The 21,604-nt window shown below is 45.8% G+C and overlaps 1 protein-coding gene across 6 annotated transcripts in view; it reads left to right on the top strand.

Annotated features, from left to right (window-relative positions):
• Nucleotides 1-11,660: 11,660 nt before the first annotated feature.
• CFAP300 (cilia and flagella associated protein 300) overlaps nucleotides 11,661-21,604 on the top strand; it is a 46,787-nt gene continuing 36,843 nt past the window's right edge. The window contains exons 1-4 of one of the 6 annotated variants that reach the window (XM_075919291.1): nucleotides 11,707-11,831; nucleotides 14,338-14,454; nucleotides 14,580-14,661; nucleotides 16,405-16,477. In XM_075919291.1, coding sequence (XP_075775406.1) covers nucleotides 14,447-14,454; nucleotides 14,580-14,661; nucleotides 16,405-16,477 — 163 coding nt within the window. In that variant the 5' untranslated portion in view covers nucleotides 11,707-11,831; nucleotides 14,338-14,446. Of the gene's footprint in view, nucleotides 11,832-13,485; nucleotides 13,637-14,337; nucleotides 14,455-14,579; nucleotides 14,662-16,404; nucleotides 16,478-21,604 lie in introns of those variants that run through there. The other 5 variants (XM_075919292.1, XM_075919295.1, XM_075919294.1 and 2 more) reach the window with 5 other exon arrangements.

Genomic DNA, 21,604 nt, shown 5'->3' on the forward strand with positions numbered 1-21,604 from the left:
TCTTTCATTTGGAAATCTAAAATCAGAACAAAAAATCTATTCTACCAAATAGTTAAGGGCATTGGTCTGAGACTTTAAAGTGACATGATATTTTCAAAATGAAAGGAACTAATAAAGCTGATCATATTGTCACACTAGTAAAACTTAAGCTTTCAGAGCTACTGTCTAGATGCCAAATTCCCATTCATTTTGGGTATCCAAATATTTAAGATAGTTCTACATCCTCCCAGCGTAGATAAACTCACATCCATGAGATGATATAGCATGGAGGACTTTCAAAAGAGATTTTATACAGAGTATCTCAAGTTTAACAGTTCAGGTCTATCTCTGTAGACATTTGCCAATATTCCCTATCTTTTTCTGGCATGCAGTTTGTCTTGTTCCCCTTCCTCTAGTGCTGACTACAAATGCTTATCTAAGGGGCACAAGCCAGATCCTCAAAGGTATACAAGTATCCAACTCCCATTGATTTCAACTGAGCGTTAGGTTCCTAAATACATTCAGGCGGTGTCTACATTGGCATAATCTTGCGCAAATACTCTTTAACGCAAGAGTTCTTGCGTTAAAGTATTTGTGCAAGAGAGCGTCTACACTGGCATGTGCCTTAGCGCAAGACGTGCTTTTGTGCAAGAGCATCCGTGCCAGTGTAGAAGATCTCTTGAGTAAGAAAGCTCCGATGGCCATTTTAGCCATCGGGCTTTCTTACACAAGAAATTCATGTTGCCTGTCTACACTGGCCTCTTGTGCAAGAACAGTTGCGCAAGAGGGCTTATTCCTGAGCGGGAGCATCATAGTTCTTGCGCAAGAAGCACTGAATTCACACATTAGAATGTCAGTGTTCATGTGCAAGAACTCCCTGCCAGTGTAGACAGGCAGCATGTTTTTGCACAAAAGCGGCCACTTTGGCGCAAGATTGTGTCAATGTAGACACAGCCTCAAGGTCTTGAGCCAAAATGTTTGTCCATGAATGGTCATATTGACTTAGCTTGGTAGTGGTTGCAGCACCCAATCCCTAGTTCTTGTAGCACTTTGGAGTCCTTCAGGCATTAATAAATACAAGGTATATTCAAACTAATGAGTCTCAGAGTTATCTTTATTCTTTCAAGGAGAAGGGAAGGGCTGAAGGGAGGTGGATTAAATAGCACAGCTAAAAGAGTAGAATAAACTTAAAAAACAACAAATGGTCTGGTAGCACTTTATAGATTAACAAAACATGTAGATGGTATCATGAGCTTTCATGGTAAGTTGGACTGGATGATCTCTTCCTGTTCCTTAAATATATGTCCTTAATAAGAAAGCACTTCATTAAATATTAGGTGATGAGGTATCACATCTTCTTATTAATTTCTTATGAAAAAGTTAGCCATTCTAAACATGTTTAGTTTGGCAGTCAAAGGCACACAAGGTTTAAAATGTAATTGCTCTGCAGCTATATCACAATCCAAACCTGGCCTTTTCCATGCCCTCCCACTTTCACTGTTGTCAGCTGCAAATGTAGCTACAAAATTAGCGTTCATTTAATTTATTGTTGATCCCATGAGATCACCCTACTCATAGGAGTCACACATTGTTTTGCATTTGAAATGTTATTCCATCTTCACTAGATGTGTGCACACTGTCCTCTACTGGAAAGAAGAGGCAATGCATTGTACTTCTTGGCTTTAATAAGCATTCACTGTCTTGAAAAACTGTATGATGGCAAAAGATTCAGAGGAGTAGCCGAGTTAGTCTGTACAGGATAAGTGTAATATGCTGGACAGGTAATAAAAATAATTGGAGGCTGGTTAAAACACAAGTGTCCACAATCTTAAGAAAACTGCTATGGGATCTTTAGTGATCAGAAATTTTTTTTAAAGACTCAGGTATCATTCACAGATCAAAGACGAGCTGTGTGCCATTGCGGGTATTTATCCCTCATCACTACAGTATCTGAGCACTTCACAATGTGTTATCCTTACAACACTCCTGTTAGGTAAGGAAGTACTCCTATCCCTGTTCTACCTGAGAGATTAAGGCCCAGATGCTAAAAAGGTATTCAGGCACCTCATTCCTATTTATATCAATAGGAGTTGATCACCTAAAGAACTTGGAGGATCTGGGCTAAGGATCTTAAATATCGTTTAATTTACTCATTGAGTAGTCGATGGAATTTCCATCGACTACTCAACTAGTCAATAGGCACTTCCACAGTCCTCTTACATTTCAAAGGAGAAATGCGGAACTACACATGCAGCCCAGGGCCAGAGGGAAGTCCCGCTGACTCTGGACTGCATGCGGGCAGATCCCGGGGTCCATGTTGCACTGCCAATTTGAAATGCCACGCGGAGCCTGGGGTCCCAGGTTCAGCGGAAATTACTTTAACATCCTTAATCTGGACCAGTGTTCTTTCTAAGATGTGAATGGAGCTGACTGCCTGGATGGGGCTGATTCATCACTCGTGAAGCTGTATTGCCCCACATCTTAGAGGGAACACTGATCTGGGCCTAAGTGACTTGTCCAAGATCACACTTGAAGTCCACGGTAGAACAAGGAATTAAACTGAGGTCTCCCAAGAAAACAACACAATCTTTCAACTGTCCCTAGTCCTCCTTCTTCCTAGCTGGGTATTTTAATAGAGTAGATTTTTTCATATGAACAAAAATAATTGCATGAAAAAACCCTGTGTGGGATTTTAGAATAAATGGTTTAAAATAAAAACCAAAACCTTAAGGCATAAAGGTAAAAAACAACAACAAATGTCTCAATGCAGGAAGGACTTCACCTGTGTTAGTTTTATTTCCAATGGCCAATGTTTGGAGTCATGATTACACCCTGGAGACTGGACTCAGTGGAAGAAAACATCTGGGAACCTTATTTTATAATGCTTCTTGAACTTTGTTTAAATAACTATAAACAGTGGACAAAGAAGACAGAATTATTATGAAAAGAGACACAACTTCCTCTGCAGCACTTAAAAGAACAATAAGAACTGGCTTTGCCTGCCTGCCCTAAAAAAGTCTTAATTTAATGTAAAAGACAAAGGACTTATGAGGCAACAGAGCTACGTTCTAATTCTTACATATTTATAGCTTCCTCCTATTGCCATAACTCTACCTTCTACACTTGATGAGAAACAAAAGGCAATCAGGCTTACTCTCTATGGGTATGTCTACACTACAGCGTTAATTCGAACTAACTTAGTTCGAATTAGTTAATTCGAACTAAGCTAATTCGAACTAACGCATCCAGACTAAAAAACTAGTTTGAATTAGCATTTTGCTAATTCGAACTAGCATGTCCACATTAAGTGGACCCTGAACCGGGGTTAAGGATGGCCGGAAGCAGTGCCGGCAGGGCATCAGATGAGGACTTAGAGCGTGGAGCTGCTGTCTCGGGCTAGCCGAGGGCTGTGCTTAAAGGGACCCGACCCCCACTCCGGACAGACAGTTCTCAGGGGTGCCCCGCTTGAAAAGCAGTCCTGGCTTGGATTGCCCGGAGTACCCACACTGGGCACATCACAGCACTCAGACCGGCTGCACTTGCCGCAGGCTGCCATCTGGGGAGAGGGGGCAATTGGGGGGCTACAGGAGAGCTTCCACCCCCCAGAAGCCCACAGAGCCAGCCCAGTCCTCCCCATCGGGGGCTCGTACCCCATTCCTCCCTCACCTCCTTCCACTTACCCCTCCCTAGCCCCCCTTCCTGATGTACAAAATAAAGAAAACGTGTGGTCAAAAATAGAATCTCTCTTTATTGAACAAAACTGGGGGAGACTGGGAAAAGGAGGTGGGAGGGGAGAAGAGAGAGGGTGGGAGAGGGGAGGGCAACTAAAATGATCAGGGGTTTGGAACAGGTCCCATATGAAGAGAGGCTAAAGAGACTGGGACTTTTCAGTTTAGAAAAGCAGAGATGGAGGGGGGAGAGGATAGAGGTCTATAAAAGCATGAGTGGGGTGGAGAGGGTGCATCAAGAAAAGTTCTTCATTAGTTCCCATAATAGAAGGACTAGAGGACACCAAAGGAAAGGAATGGGTGGCAGGCTTCAAACTAGTAACAGAAAGTTGTTCTTCACAAAGCAAAGAGTCAATCTGTGGAACTCCTTGCTGCAGGAGGCTGTGAAGGCTACAACTAGAACAGAGTTTAAAGAGAAGTGAGATCAAGTGATGGAGGTTGGGTCCATGGAGTGGTATTAGCCAGGGGGTAGGAGTGGTGTCCCTGCCCAAAGTTTGTGGAAGGCTGGAGAGGGATGGCATGAGACAAATGGCTTGGTCACTGTCTTCGGTCCATCCCCTCCAGGGTCCCTAGGGTCGGCCGCTGTCGGCAGACAGGCTACTGGGCTAGATGGACCTTTAGTCTGACCCAGTATGGTCACTGTAAGCTCAGGGCTCAGGGTTGGGGGTCTCAGTGGACCACCTTGATTTTCATGCACACCTGCTCCTGGGTGGCCAGGTTGGCAACTCTCCTGCCCTAGACGGCCACTTTCCTGTGCCTAGTGCGGAGGTCGTGGACGAGGTCCACGATGTCCGCACTAGCCCAGGTGGGTGCCCGCCTCTTGCGGTCCCGGGCAAGCTCCCGGGAGCCGCCAGCCTGGTCCTGGGAAGAGGGGGAAGGCTGGGGGGTATCGGGTGGCTGGCTCGAGCCGTGCCAGGTGCAGGGTCTGCTAGCTGGGTGCTGGCAGGCTTGCACCTGGCACGGGCATCGTAGCCAGCCTGTGCCCCTTTAAGAGGTCCGGGGCCAGGAGGGGGGCAATAGAGTTTGCCTGGTGTTGGCCAGAGTGGCCACCAGGGAAAGCTGGGGAGGGCTAGCCTCCCACTAGTTCGAATTAAGGGGCTACACACCCCTCAATTCGAACTAGTAAGTTCGAACTAGGCTTAGTCCTCGTAGAATGAGGTTTACCTAGTTCGAATTAAGCGCTCCACTAGTTTGAATTAAGTTCGAACTAGTGGAGCGCTAGTGTAGCACCTATCAAAGTTAATTCGAACTAACATCCGTTAGTTCGAATTAACTTTGTAGTGTAGACATACCCTTTGTTAGGTATCGAATCACTTCTAACCTTTTTAGTGAAAACTGAAACAAAAAAGTCATTTAACACTTCTGCCATTTCCACGTTTTCTGTTATTATTACTATCCACCCCCCTTTGAATAATGGGCCTTCTCTGTACTTGGTATTTGTTGCAGCTCAATTCCCCAACCTGGCACTTCGAGTGTAGGTGATGGGGGCCAGCTAGTGGAATAAACTCTGTAAGAACCTGTCTCTGTAACTCTCAGGCTATGTCTAGACTGCAGAGTTTTTGCACAAAAATGGCTGGTTTTTCACAAAAACTCACGGAGCATCCGCACCTTAAACACGTTTTTGCACAAGTAAATCAACAGAACAGAGGGAGTTTTGTGCAAGAATTATTCCTCCTTTTACGAGTAATAACTCCTTTTTGAGTAAGAGCTCTTGCGCAAAAAGGTGTGGGTGGATGGGGAACTGCCTCTTTTTGTGCAAAAAGCCTCTCTCAAAAAAAACACAGGTGCCCTGGTGGCCATTTTGTGAATACCTATCAGTGCTTTCTTTCATGAGTGCGTTCATGCAGTCTTGATGCTCTGTTCCGTAAAAGTGCATTGCTTTTTCGATGCAGTTTTGCAGTGTGGACACACTTTTGCACAAGACATTTTTCAGAAGATCTCTTCTGCAAAAAGCTTCTTGCACAAGAAGCCTGTAGTCTAGACATAGCGTCAGAGACAAACTTGTCCATTCTCAGTTTCCCTAAGATATAAGAAGAGAGAGAGAGAGAGAGAGAGAGAGAAGACTGATCACTGCTCCTGCCAAGTGTCTCTAAAAATATAAAATAAACCCTTTTCCAGGGAAGAAACCACTTGAAATCCCTTTCCTGAGGCAAAGTTCTTTCCCTTGCCCCAATCTCTGTTTTGCTTGAAGTTGAGAAAACAAACAGAGATAATCCACAGAGAACAATGGGGCTCTGCTTCCCCCAGGTAAGGTGGTTTCACTTAGGCACGTAGGTTTAAGGACACAAAAATAAATTAATAGCAGTTAACCAAAACAAAAAGAAAACACTTTTATTATTAAAACAAAACCGCTGTTGCAAGCATAGTAAATGACTGGCTGTTAAAAGCCATAAATTGAAATAGACTCAGGGATTCTCCCTGGGCTGAAATTCTTAGTTACAAAAGAAAAGAGACCAGACCAGACATGATTTCCAGACCCCAAACAAGGAAAACAATAAAACCTGACAGACTATCTAAACTTTTCCGTACTTGCACATTTTAATGAATTCAAGGAGTCTGTTCCTTGGAGAGTCAGTCTCTCCTGCTCTGTACCTCGGGAAAAACTACTGCTGACTCCAAAATAAAGGGAGGGGGAAAACAACCCTTTCTCAATTTGAAATTTCCTTTTCTGCATTTCATTGGCTGAATGCCCAAAGCCCCTCCCTCAGGTGCAGCTCCAAGTTAGCTTAACCCTTTATTTGCTCTCCAGGTAAGTCAAGCTCTCCCTTGCAGCTCCTATTCATGATGGTCTTTCTTCTGCTTCTAATGTATTTGTAGGATGTTTTCTTGTTACCCTTTATGTTGCTAGGTAGCTTAATCTTGCTTTGTGCCTTGGCCTTTCTAATTTTGTCCCTACATGCTTGTGTTATTTATTTTTATTAGTCCTTTGTCATTTGACTTTTTGTAAGACTCTCTTTTGAGTTTCTGATTAAGATGGGAGGTGGTCATGCTAAACTGAAAACACATATATTACGTAAAATATTACAAGCCTCTTTGGGGTTGTATTTCTTCATGGAAAAGTGACTCAAACATATTAATAAGTTGATAAAAGAAAGCTATGCTATATGGACAAACTTACCAAAAATAAAAGAATGAGTTTTATTGCCACATGCTAGCATTCAGCACCGAAGCTGAACATGCTACAGACATGAGGGATTAGTTCAATGGGTGTGACCGAAGATGCTTGCACCACCCTAAATGACTGATTCATGAGATCAGCAAGAATCAGAAGGACAAAAGACTATGCTAGATTTAGATAGGTTATGTATTTTAAAAAATCAGTACTATTATGCAAACTTTCTGATATCTTAATAAGCATTTTAAAAAAATTAGTCCCAACGGTATAATTCTGCCCTCATTATGCACCCATAACACCTTTTAACAGCTCAACAGGGTATCCAGAGGGCTCAGTTTCGAAAATTACCCTAATCTTTATGCCATAATCCTACTTTAAACTATTCAAACATCTTCTTAAACATTACATTAACCTAATTCAATATGCTGCATTTCTCGTACACCATTGAGAGTTTTGGGAGAGCAAGGAGGCAGAATCAGGCCCTACTTGTATTCTGATGTAGTTAGTTTAATAATTCAGTGGGTTCCAACTGCAATTATGGAGAGAAGGGCAATCTTTTCAACAAAGGTCTACAGCTGTTGTTTATAAAATATTTTGTCTCTGTGGGCCTGATTCTGTAAATATTTAGGCCACATCCACAAAGGGAATTAGGCATGGGTGGCATGCTTAATTAGACCAGGGGAAACTATGTCTCTTGTGGTGCCGCTGCAACTGCGGGAACCTGAATTGCCGGGTTTGGCAGTGAAGTTTTTACTTTATTATGCCCTATGCAAGTTTGAGGTATGTGCTATTCATCTTCCTAGATTCATCAATAATTTCTCCATAAGAACATAAGAATGGCTGTACTGGGTCAGACCAAAGGTCCATCTAACCCAATATCCTGTCTACCGACAGTGGCCAACACCAGGTGCCCCAGAGAGGATGGACCGAAGACAATGATCAAGCGATTTGTCTCCTGCCATCTCTCTCCAGCCTTTGATAAACAGAGGCCAAGGACACCATTTTATCCCCTGGCTAATAGCCTTTTATGGACCTAACCTCTATGAAATTATCTAGCTTCTCTTTAAACTCTATTATAGTCCTGGCCTTCACAGTCTCCTCTGGCAAGGAGTTCCACAGGTTGACTACACGCTGTGTGAAGAAGAACTTTCTTGTAGTAGTTTTAAACCTGCTCCCCATTAATTTCATTTGGGGAACTAATAAATAACTTTTCTTTATCGGCCCTCTCCACACCACTCATGATGACAATCTTTTCATGGACTACATTGAAAAAGAATTTCTGGACAAATGCACCACAAAACCAATGCTTGAGCTATAGTGATTGTATTTTCATCATCTGGTCAGATAAATAAAATTCCCTTCTAGATATTACCACAGTATCAACTACCATAACCCGTCCATTAAAGTCCCATGCTAGGATCAGATTCCTGGACACAACAATCAACTTTAACAATGAAACCCTATAGACAACTCTAAACAAGAAACCCACAGAGCACAGTAACTTAACTTCATAGGTCCACACCAGGAAGTCTTATTTACAGCAAGGCACAGAGTATGATTCAGAGAAGAAAGTCTGGAATGTACATCTTCATACACTCAAAACTTCCTTCATCAAACAAGGACTTCCACCAGAAAAGTAGATCACATCATAGAACTGGCCACTCAAATACCCTGAGTGAATCTGCTTCAGTACAGAAATAAAGCTCTCTCTGACTACTCAACCCAATTGTTATGTACCATGCCACTAAGGAACTCATATGGGGTATCATCAAACAACTACACCCCATCCTGGAAGGATACTCCATCCTGAAAAAAATCTTTCCTGAATCCCCTCGCCTCGTCTTCGAACTATGCTCCAACCTCTCCAAGCTTACATCAGAAGGATGCTGCCTACAGAGCAGGACACCAACTCAAAGCAGAACCAGATGCCTTACAAACAACAAATGCAAAACTAGAGATGTGGACATGTAACTGGTAAGCCTCATCCTTAGTGGTTAACTGATGGGGGCAGCAGCAACTTCCAGATAGTTGCGGGCTGGAGGCTGCTTCAGCCCCACAGTGGGTCTGAGTGCCCCACAGGCAGGGGCTGCGCTGGCCGGCTAGAACAGCCCCTGCCTGCAGTGGGGAGGTAGCCTAATACAAGCAGCTGGCACCACTTGCTTCTCCTTTCCACTGCAGTTCCCTGCTGAACAAGCCCCTCACCCCAGCATCTGGCCAGGAGCATGTGGCCAGGGGTAATGCATGGGGGGTGAAGGGCAAGAAGGTTCATGTGTTCCTCCAAATGCTATGTGGGGGAGAGTCAAAGGGCAGCAGCTAGTGGGCAGAGGCCCTTTGTCAACCACCCCAGGCTCCTTATGATTGGGGGAATGTTAACAGGTCTCTTCACTTTGAATGGATCCTTGAAATATGTAACTACTTTTGGTAAACAATCTGTTCCACCTCGTATTTAGCTGTTATATTCAGAGTATGTTTATACTTGCACTTGATCAACAAAAGTTATGTCAACACAGTTGTGTTGCTAACAGCTGTGAAATGTAGATGTACTAAGGATGTTAAAGACTAGTGGACTAGTCAACTATCTGATAAACAAATGCTTATTGGATAGTCAGTCAACTAGTTGATTCCCTTCCCCCCCTCCCCCCCCTCCCCCCCCTCCCCCCCCCCGACAAGCTGCCTTTATCATACAGAGGCAACAAAGGGGGTGGAGGAAAGGAGGTACTTCAAAGGGCAGCGCTGCCCCTTTGAAATGCGGAGGCGGTGTTTCAAAGCGGCAGCGCCGTCTGTAACCCAAGGTTAGCTGGGGACTTCCCAGCTAATCTCGGGCTCCATGCGGCATTTCTGCAGAACCCAGGATCATCTGGGGAGTCCCCAGTTGACCCCGGGCTCTGCGTGACATTTCAAATCAGTAGTGCAACAAGGAGCCTGGAGTCAGCAGGACTTCCTGCTGGTTCCCGGCTGCACAGGGTGTTCAACATTCCTCCTTTGAAATGTACAAGAGCCCCAGCAAGAGCTCTTGTAAATTTCAAAGGAGGAATGCAAAAGTGCCTATTGACTAGTCAAGTAGTCAATGGAAATTCCATCAACTACTTGACTAGTAAAGTAACTGCTATTTAACATCCTTAAGATGTACCCTAGTTTCCCAGTCCTGAAGAGGAGCTCTATACAAGTTTGTCTCTCTTACCAATTAGGGATGGAATAGTGTAATTGATTAACTGATAAGCAAAAATACAGTTATAGCTATGCATTCCAGCTATTATTTAGAACACATATCTTTTGCTGCAAAATAGAAATAGGCTTGCCAGGTGTCCGGTTTTGAACCGGAGAGTCCAGTATTTGAGCTTTCTGTTCAGGAAACAACTTGAGAAAATATAAATGTCCGGTATTTTCTAAATAAGATGTAATGTAGATTGTGATGTAATGTCAAGTATGTCCGGTATTTTTGTTGAAACCATCTGGCAACCCTAAATAGAAATTATTACTTTTTTTCTTCTTTATCCTTCCATAAGCCTTTCCCAGTTCAATATATATTTAATGGAGTTGAAAGCCAGATCCTTTATGGCTTTTAAATGTTGGATGGACACCTGCTATCCTTTGAAAGGTATAAAAAGAGACATTTGAGCAAAAAAATAGAAATATGTATTTAAACTCTATAGAACTGTATTGGAATGGGAGAATTTAAAGTTCTGAAACAAAGGAGATAAATGGTTGATATGCACATATTTTTTAGGGTTCTGCTATAATTTGATTTTCTAATTAATTCTGATCAATTAGAGATCACTGGTGTATGAACCCTTCTGGAAAACTCTATATAATTTAATAGGCACAAAACTATTGAATCCTATAGAAATTGTTCTGAAAACCTGTACAAATGTATGAACAGATGATATTTATCTAGCTTTTAGAATCATCCTATGGAATTTTATTTGCAGGACAGAATATTTGATCAAAATACAATAGGATGGTTTAAAACTACCAGAAAAGCTATGATTTTCCATTAGTTTCCATCAAACTTTCTTATAAGAGAAAGAATTAAGTTTTTGCACTTTTATAGTATAGGTCTGAAAGAGCATCTACTTTTGTGGCTTGTAGAATACTCAATGTAATTTGGCATCTAGCCCATCACTGAAAAATCAGATGTGGTCCCAAACACTTTCCACCAAACACACACCCAATACTCACAGGTTCTGGAGACTGTTGAGTAGGGTGAAATGTTGCTTGCAGATTTGGGACAAAATAAGGCTTCCTTTTCAGGACGAGCAGATTGGCAATGGAAAGGATGAGAAATTGCATTGCAGGAAAATGTTCCCTTTATTCTTTATGAAAAAGCAGATATTTCCCCAGGTTCCCCAAGGCTCCACAACTGCCATCTCTCAGGGCAGATGATGTTTTTCTTGAAGTCCCACTTCATGGAGTCAGGGGTTGAAAAACTTCAACTCGCTTTTATGGTTGCAAGGCCAAGCTTGACATTGGCAGCATGATCTCAGTGCAACCTGGCTCAGACTCCACAGCTAGAGAGGGTCATTTGTAAAACAATCTCATAGTAACTGAGGGCTTGTCTCCCGAGTTACGAAAGGCTGGCACCGGCAGTTGCCAATACTGTGCCCAGGGCTTGTCTGGGGAAGCTCCAGGGTTGGAAGTCTGGCCCAGCCAAGCAGGTGCTTAGTGATACCGAAATGCAGCATTTGATGTGCTTGCAAACCGAAAGAAGCGGGAAGAGAAGGAAGCTGAGCCGGTTGTTTCCCATCCCCCAGGCGCCAGGAGCTTCAGAGACTAACCCGGCCCCTTGAATCAGCGGAACCATTCTCAGCGCGCCACAGTTCCGGGGGGAGGCAGAAAAACCAGAGTACCGCGTGCTGGGCGCGTTTCCATGGTAACCAGAGCAGCGTCCAGGGGAGGAACATGTCTGCAGGGGGTGAAGAGTCGGGGCCGCGCTTCACTTTTCGTTATCTCCCCCAGAAAAGCCTCCCCTCCCTCGAGAACAGAGACACGCAGGCCCGGCTCCGCAAATGGTGGGAGAGAGAAACGCTGCTAGTTGCCTCGGGCCTTCTACGCCTCTTGGTGGAGAGAGACCGCCCTGGGGATCGGCTGGGCGAGGAGCGGTGGGGGAGGGGCGCCAGGGGATCGGCTGGGAGAGGAGCGGTGGGGGAGGGGCGCCAGGGGATCGGCTGGGCGAGGAGCGATGGGGGAGGGTCGCCAGGGGATCGGCTGGGCGAGGAGCGCTGGGGGAGGGGCGCCAGGGGATCGGCTGGGAGAGGAGCGGTGGGGGAGGGGCGCCAGGGGATCGGCTGGGCGAGGAGCGATGGGGGAGGGTCGCCAGGGGATCGGCTGGGCGAGGAGCGCTGGGGGAGGGGCGCCAGGGGATCGGCTGGGAGAGGAGCGGTGGGGGAGGGGCGCCAGGGGATCGGCTGGGAGAGGAGCGGTGGGGGAGGGGCGCCAGGGGATCGGCTGGGCGAGGAGCGCTGGGGGAGGGGCGCCAGGGGATCGGCTGGGAGAGGAGCGGTGGGGGAGGGGCGCCAGGGGATCGGCTGGGCGAGGAGCGATGGGGGAGGGTCGCCAGGGGATCGGCTGGGCGAGGAGCGCTGGGGGAGGGGCGCCAGGGGATCGGCTGGGAGAGGAGCGGTGGGGGAGGGGCGCCAGGGGATCGGCTGGGCGAGGAGCGATGGGGGAGGGGCGCCAGGGGATCGGCTGGGCGAGGAGCGATGGGGGAGGGGCGCCAGGGAATCGGCTGGGCGAGGAGCGGTGGGGGAGGGGCGCCAGGGGATCGGCTGGGCGAGGAGCGATGGGGGAGGGGCGCCAGGGGATCGGCTGGGCGAGGAGCGATGGGGGAGGGGCGCCAGGGGATCGGCTGGGCGAGGAGCGGTGGGGGAGGGGCGCCAGGGGATCGGCTGGGAGAGGAGCGGTGGGGGAGGGGCGCCAGGGGATCGGCTGGGCGAGGAGCGGTGGGGGAGGGGCGCCAGGGGATCGGCTGGGAGAGGAGCGGTGGGGGAGGGGCGCCAGGGGATCGGCTGGGAGAGGAGCGATGGGGGAGGGGCGCCAGGGGATCGGCTGGGCGAGGAGCGGTGGGGGAGGGGCGCCAGGGGATCGGCTGGGCGAGGAGCGCTGGGGGAGGGTCGCCAGGGGATCGGCTGGGCGAGGAGCGCTGGGGGAGGGGCGCCAGGGGATCGGCTGGGAGAGGAGCGGTGGGGGAGGGTCGCCAGGGGATCGGCTGGGAGAGGAGCGGTGGGGGAGGGTCGCCAGGGGATCGGCTGGGTGAGGAGCGATGGGGGAGGGGCGCCAGGGGGATCGGCTGGGCGAGGAGCGATGGGGGAGGGGCGCCAGGGGATCGGCTGGGCGAGGAGCGATGGGGGAGGGGCGCCAGGGGATCGGCTGGGCGAGGAGCGATGGGGGAGGGGCGCCAGGGGGATCGGCTGGGCGAGGAGCGATGGGGGAGGGTCGCCAGGGGATCGGCTGGGAGAGGAGCGGTGGGGGAGGGTCGCCAGGGGATCGGCTGGGCGAGGAGCGATGGGGGAGGGGCGCCAGGGGATCGGCTGGGAGAGGAGCGGTGGGGGAGGGTCGCCAGGGGATCGGCTGGGCGAGGAGCGATGGGGGAGGGTCGCCAGGGGATCGGCTGGGCGAGGAGCGATGGGGGAGGGGCGCCAGGGGATCGGCTGGGCGAGGAGCGATGGGGGAGGGTCGCCAGGGGATCGGCTGGGCGAGGAGCGGTGGGGGAGGGGCGCCAGGGGGATCCTTTGGGCGCCGGGGAGGATAGCAGGGGCTGCGATCTGCTGGGAAGGAGGATACAGAGTTACTGTTGTTACCCTTTCTTGAGATTAAGGTCAGTCTTTTGCAGTAGAACTGTGGGGTGGGTCCAGAGTAGGGATGTTAAATGTTGGGTAATTGAATAGTTGAGTAACCAGATGAATTCTTATCCATTACTCTACTATTCAGTAGTCCTTGGGGGCGGAGCAGACAGCACAGGCATTTTGGCCCTATTCCCTCGGAACTCCCTGCCACCCTGCGCTCAGACCCACTTGCGGAAGCTTCATGACAGCCTCCTCTGCACTCTTCCTCCCCCCTTCCCATGCTGCCTCTGAGAGAGGCAGCAGTATGGAGGGGGCGGCAGCAGGGGCGGATATATGGCAGGGCAAGTGGGGCGGCCGCCCCAGACCCCACGCTTCAAGAAGCCCTGCGCATGTGCATGGCGCCACCGCACATGTGCCGTGTCAAAGGGGGGCCCCACGAAATTGTGCTGCCCTGAGCCCCGCAAAATCGTCATCTGCCCCTGGGCGGCAGCACCATGGAGCTGGTGATTGGGGGGGGACACCAGCAAGCCAGCTCCCCCCAGCATCTGCTCCTGCTCCCCCCCCTTGCTGCCTCTGATAGAAAGGCAGTCGGGGGTGGGGAAATGCATGTAATCAACAAGATAGTCGACTACATGTTGACATCCCTAGTCCAGAGCTTGACTTGATGCTGAAGAGCTATTTGGAGGACAGTTCCTGAAGTAAAGTTAATTGCTGTTATTTTAAATCAATATAGATTTCGGCCTTGCAAACTTCTTCCTGCCCTAGATGAGTAGGGTTTTTTTTTTTTAATCTCTTGGACAGATGAATAAAATATAATGAAAAAATAATTATCAACAGATGTCATGAAAGGGTAAGCACATGATTATTGAGCCTGGGCTAATATCTAGACAGCTCTGCATGGCTGATATATTCTCTAGGGATGTGTCCAGTTTGTGCTTTTAAAAATATCATTACTTACCGTGTGCTGTATTTCAGGTCCATGTATGGCAGAATCACCGTGCAAGTTTTCAGTTTTGACCAACTTTTTAAGGTCTATCAAAAGGATGAATTTGTTAAGGTAGTTATAAATCTATCAATTCATGGTTCCTTCTTAAAGGAACTGTAACTTTTTTGTGCTGGAATAACACTTAAACTTTCCCATAATATTTTGTATGCTGTGCATAGATGGGTTGGGTATGAGGTGCTAATAATTTTGGTAAGCTGTGTAATATGATGACAAGCATTTTGCAGGCAAAATGTTAACATTTCTCTGTTGGTCTGGTGAGGCAACATAAGAACCAATAACTGGGACTCTGGTCAGTTCTGGACTGGTCCTGGCTGCCTTTATATTTTTGATATTTGGGAGAAAGTCACCTAAGTCTAGATTTTTAAAAATGCACATGCACATGCAGTTAATCAAATCAGTTGCTCAGTCACAGCAATTGTATGTACAAACTAAATGTGCATATGCATTCAGAAATCTGAAAAAGTGGGGCCATGTTTTCAGAGATGCTGATCAACTGCAGATCTTGTTGACTTCAATTGGTCTTAGATGTTTAGCATTTCTAAATATTAAGCCCTTTGTCTTTAACCTCTGTTATCCTCAATTTCCTTCAGTGTAAAATAGAATATATTTCCTTCTGCAAAGTGATTTGATTTAATAAAGAGAATGCACCTGTTTAGTGTAAAAGCAGGTTGTTGTTTTTGTATTAGTTGAATAGACCTTTGACAATGTCAACTGATTTTCTTGGGGATGAATTCACAATCAGGTGGTAACATGCAATCCCCCTAACCCCCGTCTATTCAGGAATGTAGCTAAGCATCTGAGCTCCTTCTAGGATAATTCTACATCTTAAATATCTGAAGACTTATTAAAAACACTGCCTCCTTACTAGAGATGTTAAAATTAGATTAACCAACTAATCAAATAGTCAATGGAATTTCCATTGACTATTTGATTAGTCGATAAGGGTGCTTCCGCTTTGAAATGTAGCAAGAGCCTGCCTGGCTGTTGCTACATTTCGAAGGCAGAAGTGCCCCCGCTGATCCTGGGTTCCATGCAGTGCTTCTGCTTTAAAATGTACAAGAGCCTCAACCGGGGACTCTTGTACATTTCAAAGGTGGAACACCACTACTGCACCTCCGCCCCCTTCCACAAAGCTGGAGCTGGGGGAACCAGCTTTTAAACTGGCTCCCCCCAGGACCCACTCCTCTCCTCCCCCTTGCTGCCTCTTTTTGATAGAGGCAGCAAGGGTTGGGGGGGAGCAACTAATTGACTAGTGTGTGGACTATCCAATAAACATTTGCTTACCGAATAGTCAATTAGTTGTTTTCATCCCTATTCTTTACCACTTTTTAATGATAAAACATAAATTAGCTAAACTGTAGTGATTACATATAATAATTTATGGTTTATATTACTAACTTGGGCCTGCAGAAAACATGAAAACTATGTATGGATTTTGATTATGCTGAAGAAAAAGGAGTTCTGAGAATTCCCTTTTCACCAAAACTTTGTAATGCAGTTAAAATGTATCACACCAAGCTGCTTTCATTTCTGCAGGCATTCTTTGAGACAACTGGTGTTATGCAGATGGAAACCCACAAATTTACATACATAAATACATTTATGGATATATTTTTAAAAACTGGTTAGTCATAATTGCGAAGTCATAAACTTGGAGATGTGATTTTTTTACATGCAAACTCAGAGCCACTTATTTAATGGGACAATAAAATTTGTAAAAAAAAATGTAATGTATTGCTTTGCTAATATTATGATCTCATTTTGTTAACTTTCATTTTTTATTTGAAATTTTAGGCATTTTTTAGTGATCCAAATGTTAGCACCAATTTGAAATTGCTTACAGCTTCTGGACAGTGGACTACATTAGGTAAATAAATTTAGAGTAATTCAGTCTTTAAATCTTCCTGTGTGATAACTATATTTTCTTCAGTTAGGGTACGTCTACACTGGCCCCTTTTCCGGAAGGGGCATGTAAATTTCACGAGTCGTCGTAGGGAAATCCGCGGGGGATTTAAATATCCCCCGCGGCATTTAAATAAAAATGTCCGCCGCTTTTTTCCGGCTTTTAAAAAAGCCGGAAAAGAGCGTCTAGACTGGCCCCGATCCTCCGGAAAAAGTGCCAGTCTAGACGCTCTTTTCCGGCTTTTTTAAAAGCCGGAAAAAAGCGGCGGACATTTTTATTTAAATGCCGCGGGGGATATTTAAATCCCCCGCGGATTTCCCTACGACGACTTGTGAAATTTACATGCCCCTTCCGGAAAAGGGGCCAGTGTAGACGTAGCCTTAATGTTTTGTAACAGTGACATGATGCAAATCTGAAATAAAATTTTCAGCAGCAGATTCTTTTAAATCATCTCCTTCCTTTAAACAGTAGCTAAAAGCCATTGATCTAGTTTCTTTCATTTAATTGTTCAAGTTAAATGGTAAACTCTCACTGATGTTTAAGGCTAACCTATTTCTTTAATAGTAATGGAGACCCAAGTCCCATATATATTACAAATAAAACTATGTTTTAGTAAAGAGAAGCTTACTTGATCACACACTGTTCAAACACAATTGTGTTTCAGGAGTAATTGTAATCATGCCTATTGTCTCACCAGGATGCACTGCCCAGAAAAGTGTCATAAAAAGACAACCACAACATTTTGTGGATATTCTCAGAATTGCCTTACTGCAAAGAGCTGTGAGGAAGCATTAAGTGATTTCATGAACACTGCTAAGGGGTCTACAGAATAGTATAAGAATGACCTAGCTGCTGGACAACAGCCATGTAGCAGGCTCTGCTAGTTGTGACACAAGGTAAAACTTATGGCTAATTACCTAATGCTGTGTCATTAACTGGTTGCAGTCTGAACTAAGGGCTTGTCTACATTAGCAAGTTTTGTTTAGGAAAAATGCATTTTTATTCAACAAAACTGCCTGAGCATGTACACTGCAAAGTGACTTTTGTCGTGAAAAATGTCTATTTTCATTGACAAAAAGCTTCCAGCGCCACAAGGGACTTTTGTCTTTTCACTTCCCTGTTTTGTTGACAGACATGTAGGGTATGTCTAGACTACAGGCTTTTGTGGACAGAAGTTTTGTCGACAGATACTGTCGACAAAGCTTCTGTCGACAAAGAGCGTCTAGACTACATTCAGTTCTGTCGACAAAGCAAGCTGCTTTGTCGACATGGCAGTGTAGACGCAAAGGACAGTTTAGATGCAATAACGCTTTCTGTCAACAGAACTCTGTCAACAGAAGGCGTTATTCCTCGTAAAATGAGGTTTACCAGCGTCAACAAAACTGCTGAGTTCTGTCGATGTTATGTCGACAGAACTCAGCGGTAGTGTAGACGCAGGTTTAGTTTTGTCAGCAAAAGTCCACTTTTGTCGACAAAACCCTGTAGTCTAGACGCACCGTAGTGTGGACACCTTAAAGCATTTTATTGCTGATTCTGGGCTTCAGGAAGTGGCCCACAATTCTCAAGCAGCTAGTCTCATCAGCAGTTTGAACTCCGCTGCCATACAGCCAAATGACACGATGCCCACCACACCCTGTTGCAAGCCCCATTAAATTTAAATCCTGTTTCCTGCAGCACGAGCACAAAGACTCCACCCTACATGAGCTAGCTCTGCATGCAGTGGTCTCATGGTGTCTTACCAGATACCCTTGCCTGGCCACCACAACAAATGCTCCCCTGCTTGGAGGGCTGCAGAACTGTTGGTTCTGATCAGTGTATGGGAAGAGGAGTCTGTCCATTTCCAGCTGTGAGTGACCCATAGGAACTGGGATGTGTATGGGCACATTTCTCAATCCTTGTGAAAATGTGTACGAGCAGGACACACTGCAGTGCAGAGTGAAGATAAAAGAATTCGGACAAACCTATCATAAGGCCCGTAAAGTGAATTGATGGCCTGGTGCTTCACTGAAGATCTATTGTTTCTGTTAGTAGCTGGTCAGTATCCTTGGTTGGGACCACACCTCTACTGCTAGGAGCTCAGTGGGTGCTTCAGAGGGCACAGATGCAGTACACGGAGAACCTAACCCAGAGGTTGAACTTGTAGATGAAGAGGTTGTAGTAGAAGAGGACCATGGCTCTCTCTGGGGTCACCAAGTGTCTGACAGCCAGGAACTGTTCTCCATTGCTGATGGACATAGCCAGTCTGAACAACCACTTTCTGCAGACCAGAAAGCAGGGCATGAGATGCAGAGTAAGTGGCTATGGCTTATGGAGTGGATAGCTGAGTGCATGGAAGAGTGGGAGGCTGACTGTACGAGAGCTGCACATATCCCAGTGTAGCTAATCGATATTGCTATGCAGCATGTTGGTGTTTGCCTTGCATATGGAGCCAGGCGAAAGCCAGAAGAAAGCCCCCTCCCCCCCCACTGTAATTTTGTGGCCTGGAAATAAAATCCATGCCTGCAGCTTCAGCTTTCCTGAAGATTTATATGGCCTGAAGAGTCATATGTCTAGGCCACCCTGCATTGATGTCTGTGAAAAACCCACAATGATCCGCAAGCACCTGTAACACCATTGAGAATGATCCCTTCTTATTGATGTACTCAGTGGCAAGGTGGACTGGTGCTAAAATCGGAATATGTTTGCCATCTATTGCCCCCCAACAGTTGGGAAATCCCATGTCTGCAAAGCCAGCCTCTATGTCATGCACATTTTGCAGAGTCCTGATCCTCCATGGCAGAATGTGATTTATTGCCTTGCACACTTGCAGCAGTACAGCTTCACCAGTAGACCTCCCTCTTCCAAACTGATTAGCAATCACTGGCCGGTAGCAATTGGGAGCTGCCAGCTTCTACACAGCAATTGCCACACACTTTTCAACCGGGAGGGCAGCTCTCATTCTGGTGACCTTGTGCCACAGTTCAGGGGCCCGCTCAGAACAGAGCATCCTAAAGTTCTGCAACCACTGGTCTTCATCCCACACCTGCATGACAGTGTGATCCCACCAATCACTGCTAGTTTCTCTAGCTCAAAAGTGGTGGTCTACCCTGTACTACTGCTCTATGAGTGTCAAATGCAATGATAGGTGACCTCTGTTCATATCATGCACACTGACACTTCTCCGAGTTTTATTCCAGTGTCAGTAATTTCAAGAGATTCCCATGACATGCACAAGATCCTAATGATAGTCAACAGAGCATGCAAGAACAGTGCAGATGCCAAAGTGCACAGCAGAAAATGGCAGCTGAAAATAGGGTGTGAAAGGATGCCAAATCCCCTAAACAAAGTGGTGCTTAATGGGACATTTTGAACAGTCCCAAGATGCCCTGTGCTCTGTTCTGTGGTCCCACAATACCTAGTGACCGATGATATCACCAAGCACTATGGAATACATACCTACTGTGCATTAGTGTCCCCTCTGCCCCTATCAACAGTGGGAGCAAAGATGTGAACGCAATCTGTTGACAGAGGAAACAAGTGTAAACACACTTCGGTAATTTGTGTGTCGACATTAGTTTACTTGACAAAAGTCAGTAGTTTAGATATATTCTAAGTACTATAACTTGAGCATAGTCAAAAAGGAAATTAAAGATGAGTGCAGGATAAAAATCCTATAATATGTACAACCATATGTAAGAAATTGTAAAAGCACCATTTGGAAATCTAAATATTAATATGGTGGAATTTTACGTCTAATGTGAGCCAAAAATTACGTATTTATAAGGCATGAATCATACTGGTATTGGAGCTATAGCTCAGTCTTTTAGGAACACAGAGGCTACGTCTAGACTACAGGGTTTTTTCGAAAAAAAAGTGGCCTTTTTTTGAAAAAACTTCACCTGCTTCTAGACTGCCGCCCCATTCTTTCAAAATTAAATGGAAAGAAAGCAGCGTTTTTTTCAACAGCGGTAAACCTCATTTTACGAGGAAAAATGCCTTTTTTCAAAAGAGCTCTTTCGAAAAAAGGCATTCTTGACAGCAAACAGGGCTTTTTCGAAAGACAGCATCCAGATTGCCTGGATGCTCTCTTTCAAAAAAGTGGATCGCTTTTTCAAAAAAAATTGTGGCTGTCTAGACCATCTTTTTCGAAAGAAGTGTGTAGTCTAGACATGTCCAGAGGTACTATCCCTCAAAAATTCACACTACAACTTGGATGATTGGCTATAGCACACATGCAATTACTGTGTGTGTGTGTGTGTGTGTGTGTGTGTGTGTCCCCATTCCTACTCTTCATGGAATGGGCAGGAAAGCTCCCCACTCTACACTGACACAAGACACGTTCCCGTGTTATGTGCTAAGTTTCATTTTCCAGGGATGCTATATTTGGCCTTTAGCACAGCACAACCCTGCTAGTTGCCTCTTAGTCATCATAATATAGCAAGCAAAGGAAAATACAACAGACCAGATCAAGGTAAATCTTCCTCCTCTCCTGCTTTGGGCAAGAGTTCTTAAGCTATCTGTCCTGCCTCTGTGACTTTCCAGCCCCCTTCTTAGGAAAGGTCAGAAGGTTACATACTTCCTGCTGGGGTCAAAGGGTCACCTGCCAAGCATCCCAGCTTTTTAACTCCTGCTGATCCTGGACACATTTGTGTGGTACACATAGGAGCAATGTGTTTTGCTTATAGGAACCAGAAGTGTTTGCTCTCTGAACACTGAATGGCCAGAATACTCCATCACATTTTGTTCTTTCCTTAAAATCTGCCTTCCTTCTGCTTGCCTTTTCTGTAAAGTGTGCAGGGTCATTTTTCTCCCTTTAGCTTTCATGTACTTTTTTCCCCCTGAAAAGTATAGTAAGAAAACACAAGCTGAGGATCTTCCAGTATTTTCTTGCTCTTTCCCAAATACGCAGAACTTCATCTCTAGTTACTTTGTGTATTTGTGAGTGTGGGGCTGCACTTTAAGCCACACTGTCATAAGTTATGTGAAAGCTTCTGCCTAAATAGTAACAGATCTGGAGACAAGTTAGTGATAATTAATTTCTAATTGGAGTTGATAATATCAAGACAAGCGCTACATCTGTTCCCTGGGAAATGAATGACTGTCTCTGGATCC

The sequence above is a fragment of the Pelodiscus sinensis genome, chromosome 1, assembly GCF_049634645.1.
Source record: "Pelodiscus sinensis isolate JC-2024 chromosome 1, ASM4963464v1, whole genome shotgun sequence".
Taxonomy (NCBI): Eukaryota; Metazoa; Chordata; order Testudines; family Trionychidae; genus Pelodiscus; species Pelodiscus sinensis.